This window comes from Dermacentor andersoni, chromosome 4, assembly GCF_023375885.2.
Source record: "Dermacentor andersoni chromosome 4, qqDerAnde1_hic_scaffold, whole genome shotgun sequence".
NCBI classification, from domain to species: Eukaryota; Metazoa; Arthropoda; class Arachnida; order Ixodida; family Ixodidae; genus Dermacentor; species Dermacentor andersoni.
In genome coordinates, this window is record NC_092817.1 from 179,120,612 (window position 1) to 179,133,229 (window position 12,618).

General features: G+C 45.5%; 1 protein-coding gene across 1 annotated transcript in view; it reads left to right on the forward strand.

Moving 5' to 3' along the window:
• The window catches only part of LOC126531930 (uncharacterized), an 82,256-nt gene that overhangs the window by 30,431 nt on the left and 39,207 nt on the right, over positions 1-12,618 (forward strand). The window contains exon 5 of the mRNA XM_055070683.2: positions 5,207-5,482. Within this exon, the coding sequence (XP_054926658.2) occupies positions 5,207-5,482 (276 nt within the window). The remainder of the gene's footprint in view (positions 1-5,206; positions 5,483-12,618) is intronic.

The following is a 12,618-nucleotide window of genomic DNA, read 5'->3' on the forward strand; positions in this document are numbered from 1 at the left end:
TCAGCGAATCGCAAGTCGCTAAGATATTCTCCATTAACTTTTAACCCAATTCTTCCCAATCCAGGTCTCTGAATACCTCCTGTAAACAAGCTGTGAATAGCATTGGAGAGATCGTATCTCCCTCCATGACACTTTTCTTTATTGGGATTTAATCCTTTCTTTATGGAGGACTACGGTGGCTGTGGAGCCGCTATGGATATTTTTCAGTATTTTTACATACGGCTCGTCCACACCCTGATTCCGTAATGCCTCCATGACTGCTGAGGTTTCGACAGAATCAAACGCTGTCTCGTAATCAATGAAAGCTATATATAAGGGTTGGTTATATTCCGCACATTTCTCTATCACCGGATTGATATTGTGAATATGGTGTATTGTTGAGTAGCCTTTACGGAATCCTGCCTGGTCCTTTGCTTGACAGAAGTCTAAGTCGTTCCTGATATTATTTGAGATTACCTTAGTAAATAGTTTATAGGCAACTGACAGTAAGCTGATCGGTCTATAATGTTTTAAGTCCTTGGCGTCCCCTTTCTTATGGATTATGATTATGTTAGCGTTCTTCCAAGATTCCGGTACGCTCGAGGTCATGAAGCATTGCGTATACAGGGTGGCCAGTTTCTCTAGAACGATCTGCCCACTATCCTTCTAGAAATTTGCTGTTACCTGATCTTCCCCAGCAGTCTTCCCACTTTGCATAACTCCCAAGGCTTTCTTTACTTCTTCCGGCATTACCTGTGAGATTTCGATTTCCTCTAGACTATTCTCTCTTCCGTTATCGCCGTGGGTGCCACTGGTACTGGTACTGTATAAATCTCTATGGAACTCCTCAGCCAGTTGAACTGTCTCATACATATTAGTAATGATATTGCCGCCTTTGTCTCTTAACGCACACATCTGATTCTTGCCAATTCCTAGTTTCTTCTTCACTGCTTTTAGGCTTCATCCATTCCTGAGAGCATGTTCAATTCTATCCATATTATACTTCCTTGTTTCCGCTGTCTTACGTTTGTTGATTAACTTTGAAAGTTCTGGCAGTTCTATTGTCTCTGTAGGGTTAGAGACTTTCATACATTGGCGTTTCTTGATCAGATCTTTCGTCTCCTGCGATAGCTTACTGGTATCCGGTCTAACGGAGTTACCACCGACTTCTAATGAACACTCTTTAATGATGTCCACAAGATTGTCGTTCATTACTTCAACACTGAGGTCCTCTACCTGAGTTAGAACCGAATACCTGTTCTGTAGCTTTATCTTGAATTCTTCTATTTTACCTCTTACCGCTAACTCATTGATCGGCTTCTTATGTACCAGTTCCTTCCGTTCCCACCTCCGGTCTAGGCTAATTCGAGTTCTTACCATCCTATGGTCACTGCGGCGCACCTTGCTGAGCGCGTCCACATCTTGTATGGTGCCACACTCAAGGTATGTTTATGAAATTTTATCGACACGCGGATTTTCTTTCTTTTTTTTTAATCCGGTCGAAAATTGCGCCGCACCGGGATTCGAACTACGGACCTCTTGCACGCGAGGCGGGTGTTCTACCTCTACGCCACCGCTGCCCTCGTTTTCTTCTGTTTTCCTGATGGCCTTCATTTTCCATATATCATAATTTTTTTAGGTATTTCATCAGCAAAAGCAGATGCAATATGAATGGTTCATATTCTAACGTCCACACCGGAAACGTAATGGCCACGTACAATATGAGTATATAATTAACCTGTCCCGCACCATACTTGATGCTATTCCAGATAAAAGGTTTCTCCCTTTTTAATGAGATAAAGAAAGACAATACGCTTAAAATAACACCCAGTGACACAAACGCACCGCACACGATAACGATGCCACAGAAATAAGAGTCTGAAAGGGCCAGCAAAAGCCAAACATATTCATGTTCTTGTTCAAAAACAGCAGGTTGTCCAGGGTATTTATTTTTATTTGAAGAAATTCTAGCGTCCTCGACATGAGCTTGCATACTTTCGGTGAGTCTGTCGAAGCAGCAGTAACGTGCTTCTTGAGTTTTATGTACTACATCAATACAAGGGGCAGCGTTACAACGTTGTCCTGCTCAAGCTTCGCGATGGCCTCCTTGAAGCGCTCCAAAAGTTCGACGACCTCCATCAACGAGGCCTTACTGACGTCTTCCAAGAGTAGATTGCCATTTTAATCGAGGAGGTTCTCTAACGCATCGTACTGAATTAGCACGAACTTGATCATGGCGAGCGTCAAATTGCACCGCTAGCATACCTCCTGGCACATACCGCGTGGTAGATGGCTCGTCAGTCGGCTCTCTTTTAAAAAAAGTCACGACAGCCTTCACGTTTTGTAGTTGTTCCAAAAGGCCGGGTAGTTCCTGAGTGAGGTATCCGTACGAACGCGTTCAGAATAACGGTGTTCATAACGTGAGCACAGCAGTTCATTCGGGCATACGGATGCGGCACGTTAATAATGTTGGCACCCTGGTCTGTCACGAGCAACACATTGCTTAACATGCCTTCATCAATCCTCAACTTCGCGCTCCTTCATACAATCCCATTTACGGTTGTTCCCTCCCATTTTTCTCTCAGGGGAAGTCGCTAGTGAACAAAACAAGGCTCCTCAGTTCCCATTTCACACTCACGTAATGCGCCGTTGCCGTGATATAGGCCACTTTCTTGTAGTCGTCGGTACAGATGTCAAGGGTCATCGAGCAGCGACCTTCCTTCATCGCTGACTCGACTTCAGGCATCACCGTTTCTCGGAGTTCGTTTGCAACTTCGGACACCCTGCGAGACACCGTCGTAGGGTACGGAATCATGGTCTTCGCGGATATGCTCCCCTACTTGACACTGATAGCAATCAGTTCGTCGGCAACTTTTAGGAATCCCTTGTCGCAAACAGCGTCAAATGGCCGCATATCTTCTGCGAACCACTTGACGCAAGCAGTCGTCAGATTCCCCTTAACTATAGATGAAACCTGGGGTTGCTTCTCGGTGAAGAACGAAGTAATGGCAGTGGTATCATCTGCAGCGTTGCACTTGTGGCGGTTCATGTGCGACGTTCTGTCTTCCCGCTATCATATGCGAAGAAACCTTTGCATCTTTCGCACTGCACATACCCTACTGGTGATAGGGGGTGCACGTCAACAACTTTCAGGATAGGTTTACAAAACCTGGATTTTCTTAACTTGCTTGTAGACAAGCTTTATCTTCCCGGCAGAGAGCTGATCTCTTAGTACAGCTGCATTCATGGTGTCACATATACAGGAGACAAATTATGAACTATATAACGCCCGTAACCAACACAATAAAAGCATCAGCGCACTCTGACAAGCTACGTGTGAACAGCCAAAGCCTTTTTTCCCTCTCTTTTTCAGTAGATAGCGACGTTGGTCCTACGTTACGCACGACGCAGTTCCTCGCAGGAGGTTCCTTATGGGTGGGCCATGCTCTGCGTATCGCCCGCCTAGCCGGCTGTCGCCTCGCAAAAGAAGCCATCTCTTAGGCGCTTCTTCTTTCACGCTACTCTTATTTCTGCTCACGTGTGAGGAGTTAGCAAAATCTCCCAGTGGTCGCTGCAAGGCGGCAAGGCCTTCATTTCCCTGATGGTGCAAATTACACGCGCTTGCAGCTAGGGATAGTTCAGGTGTGCGCCTCGAGCAAGACAGTTCCGAACTTACGATGTCTATGACAAGGAATGTCCCTTTAGTTCTCTCACTGCCCAGGCAAAAAAAATAATATGATGCTTTGAAGGATGTTTAAAGCTTACACACACCTTAACATCAGCCCTTCGACCAGAAGGATAGTCATATACAGGGTGCTTCAGTTAACATGGGCCAAACTGCAAAAAATATGCAGGTGCTTCGTAGCTCGACAGAACCAAGGTAATGCTGTTTGCCGTAGCTTGTAGACAGTCACGATATTTTCCCCAATCCGCCTAATTCGATAACTTGTCCTAATTATTTAATCTACCTCTCAATTATCATAATTAGATGAAAAGTGTCAATGAGAAAGTCGTAGAGAAGCATTAGAAATGCCCAATACAGCGTTCTGTTGCTGAATACGTGCTACATATAAGTGTTTTTCCGGGCGTGAGGCAAGCTCGCGAATACACGCAAAATTGTCGCGCGACTGGCCACTCGAGGCACTTTGCGTGTATTCGCGGGCTTCTTTCACGTTCGAAAAAAACATTTTTCAAGGTCGCGCCCAGCGCGGACCCGCCGAAGAAGGCATCGGACGGCCCGGACCGGCCCGCGGTCCGGGTGGGACCGGGCTTTCAGGTCGGCCCTGGCCCGTGCAGTGCTCTAGGCAGTGCAACTAGTTGGCGCAGCGTGCCCAGAAACAAGCACGAGGCGGGACCCGGTTGACGTATGACGCGTTTCTGAGCGTTAGAACGCACCGGCGCGCCGTGAATTTTGGAGGCCGTGCGCAGGCTTCGCTGAGGTGGCGCTAGATGGCCCCGAGTGTCCTCGGCAATCCCGATAGGGGATTCCCGCTGCATTAAATTCCTCATACATACCTCGTTTGCATGGTGGCAATGTGTTGTGTCGCTATATTGATTCTACGCTAAGGAATTACCGCCGGCAGTCATCAGGAGATGAGTTCTGCTGGCATTGAGGCTCCACCATTGGTCTCTACAAGCTTGGCAGATATGCTGACATTTATTTTTCGATGATTCTTAGAGAAAAATAAAGGCGCAAGTCCTAACTGCAAGTCGTCCACCACCATTCATAATATGAATCTGCATCATACGGTATACATAAAGCTAAGGTGAGACTTGCGAGTTTTCTGCGGCAAATTAATAGCACGCGTTGCTAGAATAATGTTTTTCTACCTCGTTGTTCGTATCTACCTTGCACATAGTCAGCGATCTTTATGAGTTTCCGAAGATATTAAAAACATAAGGACCACCATTCAACGTGGTGGAACATTTAGTATACCATTCCAAAACCACGATTGCTAGTGATTCGTATTCTTGAAAAAATAACACTTTATTTCCTTTGGGGTCTTATTTTATCTAAACCTTAAGTTATTTCCTTGCACTGCAAATTCAGTGGTCTTCGGTTTCAAGCATAGTGTTCAAATGGCAAACACTCCACAGATAAATCACCGATTCGTTACTACAAGTTATGTCTTCGTGTTTCTAGTATCAGTCTAGATAAATAAGGCCCTGCAACAAATTGCGTGCCATTCCCTCACCTTCTGTCGTCACCGTGCACTTTTTCCTACAGATCAGTTCCATGTTTATATTCTCAACACGACTTCACGCTCTGATAGAGGAGATGCTGCGTACTGGAGAGCGGCTCAAGTGCATTCGTCGCATTCGAGTTGCTGGCGGCGCACTTCGGCAGGCAACGTATGACGCAGCTTTCGAAGCCTGCCCTAACCTCGAGTGCATGATCATCTCGTACGCAATGACGGAGAGCGGCGGCATCATCTGCTCACCTTCCATGCGGGGTGCCAAAGGAACCGACATAGGATTTCCCGCCGTGATGGTTGAAATCAAGGTATTTTGACATATTTTTGCGCTGCACTCTATAACATGAACGAAACTTACTGCCACTTGTCTAGACGAAATGAAGTGAGAATTTCATACGTTTGAAAAGGTGGCCCATGGAATGACGTTGTAAAGGAACACAATGCTTTGCTTTACCTTGGCAGGTTTGAGATTTTTAAACGAAGCTTACCTATTCTTATTTATCTTCGGTTTGGCATAAAATGATCGTCTGTCGCACCGATTAGATATCGGCCTGGCTGGGGTAGTTGGTTTCTCTCCTCGACTCGTCGGCGCATACTGAAACTAAATAATGAATACACGAACCAAATGATGGCTTTACATTATCGCCACTTTGTAGAGATGCTGAAGAAAGCCGCAGCAAACTGTCTGGTTGGTTAATGGCTATGGTTTCGGACTGCTAAGTGCGAGGTAGCGCGATCGCATTCTAGCAACGGCGGTCGCATTCTTATGGGGGCGAAATGCGAAAACACCGGCATACTTAGATTCAGGCGCACGTTAAAGAACTCAAGGTTGCCCAAATTTCACGAGTCCCCCTCCGACGGCGTGCGTCAAAATCGGATCGCAGTTCTGGCACGCAAAACACCATAAGATTTTTGAACCTGTGAATGACGAAACTTAGTTTTTCTGGGCATATTTGGGCCCCTAGAAGCAAGTGACATTTAATGCACAACGATAGCGGCGAACACAGTCACCGATCGTCAAAACTTTGATCTGCGGGTACGGCAGGTTAAAGACGCCGGCTTTTATACACGACTCTGCGAACGTTCCAACGTAATCACTGGCCCCAGCTGCCTTCCAAAAAGCGCATACAGTCCGAGAGCACGAAACTCAGCGAGAAATACACCACAACTAGAACCAACGATTACATCAGAGTAAGTACCAAATCATCCATGCGTGTCTTGGGCTGAGCGATAACCTTAAGTTAGGGGCTAAAATACAGTCCCAGGAAAAATTATCGATAAGTATACGTGACAGTATGGGTCCCCTTGTTCAGAAGGGTGATGATCTACTGATTAAGCTACCTGCGCATGCGTAAAACAATACACGCTTACCATCGTCATTGAGCAACCTTGTGCTATGAGAGACTTATTGCATAAGTTGTGTGCATTATGAAACACAAAATGCGAAAAGTGAGCGAATTCTAGTTTTAGTCGGCTACATTTGGGCCTCCGTTGCCTTGCCTTGTGCAAGGGTAGCAGTCTAGGGCGCGCGAGCTTCGACCGACCTCCTATACCTTCTTTTAAATAACTTGTCTCTCAGTGGGAGAAACCACGTTGCAGTAGAGTGGTCTTGTATGGTGAGGGTTTCTTTGTAGGGTTGAAAGGCTGAAAATTGTGTAGAGTTAGCGCTCACTCGGCCGCCTTGGGAGATGCTTTCGTTGCCGCCATGCGCTACCAATCACTTATGAATATGCCGAGTTTTATCTTGCCGGCTCACTATGACTTCGGCCAGACAATTTCCAGCACTGCCTGTTCGTATGTGCGAATCAGCATTATTTTTAGGGTTATATGAGGTAGTTATGTCTAAAGGTTGACTTCAGACTTGTAATGATCCTGTCGCACTTAAACTGCAATCATCCAGTACGCACCGAGCAATCACAAAGCGCGTTCTTATCTAATATCCCATCTACATCCACTTGGAGGCCCTTTATGTATACATGTTACACTTGTCAGATATTGAACCTTAAGTGCTGTACTAATTGAGATGAGGCTGAGTGACGTCTCGTATGCACGTGGTTCAATTGCTTTTCAAAGGCAGATCCAGAAAAGTACCACCATTTTAGCTTTCATACCATTAGATTGACGGTAAAGTGAAAAAAAAAATCATCCATGTTGCCTATGAAGGAATGTTAAATGGTACTTGATTTATTCTTTTCCGCGTTGAGCAGCAAAGGCTCCTCTGACTCAAAGTCGTTCATTAGAGACTAAGCAGCCACCGCCTAAACTCAAGTCTCGGCGACTACATTAAAATTTGTGCCTTAATACTGAAGCAAGTACCCTTTACCATATGTACATGGAAAACAGTATTTTCAAGACGTAATAGCCATTTTATTTGCGCATCGGGAAGAAAATGCTATTGTAGCCAATGAGAACTGAGTAATCTAAGATATGAAATGAAAAAGAAACACTCAGTTTGAGCTTAAATTTGTCGAAGGGTCCTAAGCAACGTCTCACGTATGTGCGAACAGTCCACTTCGTCCCCTTAAATATCGATGGAATGGTGGATCCATAAGGAGAGCGTTCTTCCTCCACCACATTCCGTGAAATTTCACTTTACTTTCAGATTAAATTGTTTAACATACGTACAAGTATCTTTGCCATACAGATACTTTCCCGTCATCACATGTATGAGCTAAGAGCATGGACAACTATGCGGGAGGAGTACGTGCCGTAGGGCATTTCAACAGCAATCAGTGCTAGCGTGGCAGATGTCACGCTACCCTAACGAAAGCTGTATTTAGAAGCGGCTCTTGGATATAAACGCGTTATAGGAAAAGAGGTCAGTGTAGAATGTACAAGAAGTGCACAAAAGTAGACGTTCGAAAAATGTTAATGAAAAAGAAACAGTGCTGGGATGGACCAAACGATTTTGTGACAGTGGTTATTATGCCGACTGGAAAACAAATTCAACAAGCTATAGCTAAGTTTTTTTAAATATCTACAGCGCTTTTTTCTCGAATGTTCTGCTGCCATGAAGATTAAAAAATCTGGGTGTGGCGCATCGGTAGCACCTGTGATAGCATCGTTGAAGACGCGCGAAGAAGTGCCCAGAGCTCACTGGTGCTCTGGGCCTGTCGTTGTTATGCAATTCTTTTTACGTTTTCGTCATTTACGTGAGACTCACTTCATGAAAGATGAGCCAGACGAAGTACCCACGACCACCTGAACAAGGTCAGTCGTCTGCTTCATCGTTAACTTTAGGACGACGTGCCTTTCGAAGCTCGGAGCAGCTCGATTCCTGGGAGAGCTCAACGCCAGAAGCCATGGACTCTGACAGCAGTGCGCCGTAGTCATGAGCCGCCACATGAAAAAGATGCGCCGTATATCGACTGAGATGGCTTCATCGAATCAGAGTGAGCAGGAATCCTTTATGGTTCCTTACGTGCAGCTCTCGACGTCACGCAGCATGAACTCCCTCACCAGGCAGTTTTTAACGGAATATATTCAAAGTGTGGGTCTGGACAAATCAACGAGATCAGGATCAACGCTCGCAAAAAAAATCCTCACAATAGATGTCAAAAACTCCGCAATACTGGAGAAGTGAAAAACCATTCCACAGTTAAGCGCAATCCCGGTCCGCTCCTTTATTACTTATGGGAAGGAGACAACGATTGGTGTGATTTCCGACTTGGAGCTCGATATCAAGCATGCACACCTCAAGAGTCTTTTGAGGTCATCGGTCCACATTCTAGAGATTCACCGCTTGGGGGAACTCCCGATGTGATCATCATCATCATCATCATCATCATCATCAGCCTGACTACGCCCACTGCAGGGCAAAGGCCTCTCCCATACTTCTCCAATTACCCTGGTCATGTGCTAATTGTGGCCATGTTGTCCCTACAAACTACTTAATCTCATACGCCCACCTAACTTTTTGCCACCCAATTCTACGCTTCCCTTCTCTTGGAATCCAGTCCGTAACCCTTAATGAACATCGGTTATCTTCCCTACACATTTTATGTCCTACCCATGCCCATTTCTCTTTCTTCATTTCAACTAAGATGTCGATAACTCGCATTTGTTCCCTCACCCAATCTGCTCTTTTCATATCCCTTCACGTTACACCCATCATTATTCTTTCCATAGCTCGATGCGTCGTCCTCAATTTAAGTACAACCCTTTTCGTAAGCCTCCGGGTTTCTGCCCCGTAGGTGAGTACTCGTAAGACACAGCTGCCATAAACTTTTCTTTTGAGGGATAATGGCAACCTGCTGTTCATGATGTGAGAATGCCTGCCAAACACACCCCAGCGTATTCTTATTCTTCTGATTATTTCATTCTCATGATCCGTATCCCCGGTCACTACCTGCCCTAAGTAGATGTATTCCTTTACCACTTCCAGTGCCTCGCTACCTATCGTAAATTGCTGTTCTTTTCGGAGCCTGTTAAACAATACTTTAGTTTTCTGCAGAATAATTTTTAGACCCACCGTTCTGCTTTGCCTCTCCAGGTCAGTGAGCATGCATTGCAATTTGTCCCCTCAGTTACTAAGGAAGGCAATATGAACTGCGGATCGCAAGTTACTAAGGTATTCTCCATTAATTCTTATCCCCAATTCTTCCTAATGCAGGTCTCTGAATACCTCCTGTAAGCACGCTGTGAATAGCATTGGAGAGATCGTATCTCCCTGCCTGTCGCCTTTCTTTATTGGGATTTTGTTGCTTTCTTTATGGAGGACTACGGTGGCTGTGGAGCCGCTATATATACATATATTTTTCCGTATTTTCACGAACGGCTATCTACACCCTGATTCCGTAATGCCTGCTTGACTGCTGAGGTTTCGACTGAGTCAAACGCTTTCTCGTAATCAATGAAAGCTATATATAAGGGTTGGTTATATTCCGCACATTTCTCTGTCGCCTGATTGATAGTGTGAATGTGGTATATTGTTAAGTAGCATTACCGAAATCCTGCCTTGTCCTATGGTTGACAGGAGTCTAAGGTGTTCCTGATTCGATGTGCGATTACCTTAGCAAATACTTTGTACGACACGGACAGTAAGCTGATTGGTCCATAATTTTTCAAGTCTTTGGCGTCTCCTTTTTTATGTATAATATTATTTTGGCGCACTTGCAAGATTCCGGTACGCTCAAGGTCACGAAGCATTGCGTATACAGGGTGGCCAGTTTTTCGAGAACAATCTGCCCACCATCCTTCAACATCTCTGCTGTTACCTGATCTTCGACAACTGCCTTCCCCTCTGCATAGCTCCCGAGGCTTTCTTTACTTCTTCCGGCGTTACTTGTGGGATGTCAAGTTCTGCAGCCTATTCCCTCTTCCATTATTGTCATGGGTGGCAATGATACTGTATAAATCTCTATAGAACTCCTCAGCCACTTGAACTATCTCATCCATATTAGTAATGAGATTACCGGCTTTGTTTCTTAACACATGCATCTGATTCTTGCCTATTCTTAGTTTCTTGTTCGCTGTTTTTAGGCTTCCTTCATTCCTGAGAGCATGTTCAATTCAATCCATGTTATACTTCCTTATGTCAGCTTTCCTACGCCTGTTGATTAGCTTGGAAAGTTCTGCCAGTTCTATTTAGATGAAGGGTTAGAGGCTTTCATACATCGGCGTTTCTTCATCAGATCTTTCGTCTCCTGAGATAGCTTGCTTGTTTCCTGTCTAACGAAGTTACCACCGACTCCTATTGCATACTCCTTAATGATGACCATAGGATTGTCGTTCATTGCTGCAATACTAAGGTCCTCTTCCTGAGTTAAAGCCGAATGCCTGTTCTGTAGGTTGATCCGGAATTTCTCTATTTTCCTTCTTACTGCTAACTCACTGATCGACTTCTTATGTACCAATTTACTCCTTTGCCTCTTCAAGTCTAGCGTAATTCTAATTCGTACCATCCTATGGTCACTGCAGCACACCTTGCCGAGCACGTCCACATCTTGTATGATGCCAATGTTAGCACTGAGTATGAAGTCCATTTCATTTCTAGTCTCGCTATTCGAGCTCCTCCATGTCCACTTTCAGCTATGGCGCTTGCGGAAGAAATTATTCATTATCCGCATATTATTCCGTTCTGCAAACTCTACTAATAACTTTTTCCTGCCATTCCTAGACCCTATGCCATATTCCCCCACTGATTTGTCTCCAGCCTGCTTCTCGCGTACCCTGGCATTGACGTCGCCCATCAGTATAGTGTATCTTGTTTTGACTTTACCCATGGTCGATTACACGTCTTCATAGAAGTTTTCGACTTCCAGGTCATCATGACTGGATGTAGGGACGTAGATCTGCACGACGTCAAATTTGTACCTCTTCATTAGTTTGACAACAAGCCCTGCCACCCTCTCGTTAATGCGATAAAACTCCTGTATATTACCAGAATATCCTCATTAATCAGGAATCCGACTCCTAGTTCTCGTCTCTCCGCTAAGCCCCGGTATCACAGGACGTGCCCGCTTTAGCACTGTATATGCTTTTTTTGTCCTCCCAGCCTCACCGAGCCGTATTGTATCCCATTTACTGCCCGCTAATTCCTCCAATAGCACTTCTAGACTCGCCTCACTAGATGAAGTTCTAGCGTTAAATGTTGCCAGGTTCCGATTCCAATGGCGGCCTGTGCGGACCCAGGGATTCTTAGCACCCTCTGCGGCGTCATAGGTCTGACCGCCGCCGTGGTCAGTTCCTTCGCAGGTGCTGGGGATTGAGGGGCGGGGTTTGTTTGTTGTATTCATATAATAGGTTGCTGCCAAGTGCTGCACGAGGGTGGTCAATCCTGCTCTGGTGAGGGAGCGCGTTACCGGTTGTGGTTACGGGGATGTGCTGGTCACTACCGATGTATCATGTTAATATTTTCTTCTTCGACATTACCAGTGTCGGCCAAAGTGGGCTACGTGATACACCACGTACAACCATTCTTTCCGAGGCCTATTCAGTGCCGGAAATGTCTAAAGATATGACTTGTGAGAGCTGTTTGTAGAAGTAAAGCCACCTGCTCGCGTTGCGGCTCAGAGCATAATACCACCGACTGTGATGCGTCTTCATTTAAATGTCCCATCTGTACTGGCTCTCACGAAGCGACTTTGAAGGAATGCCTAAAGATGAATCAAGAAGTTCGAAGTCTTCGAAAAATGGCAAGCGACCAATCTTCACGCAAAGAGGCTGCTCAGTCTGTTCGCCAAAGTGACCGGCGCTCGCGAAAGAAGCGCCACAAAGCCATTTCAGACAGAACTACATAGCGGGGCACAGGCACTACAACCACCTCTGCCGGTGTATGCATCGAGGATGGTAACAGCGCCTACTGCTAATTCAAGATAGATGACAGCACGTGGCACACATTCACCTCTAACGGCTGATACATACACGGAATTTCCTTTGCTGCCCTCTGGGCCCACGGCCATGCGAGCGGGCCCTATTTCTCCACTGCGCCATGAAGCCAAGA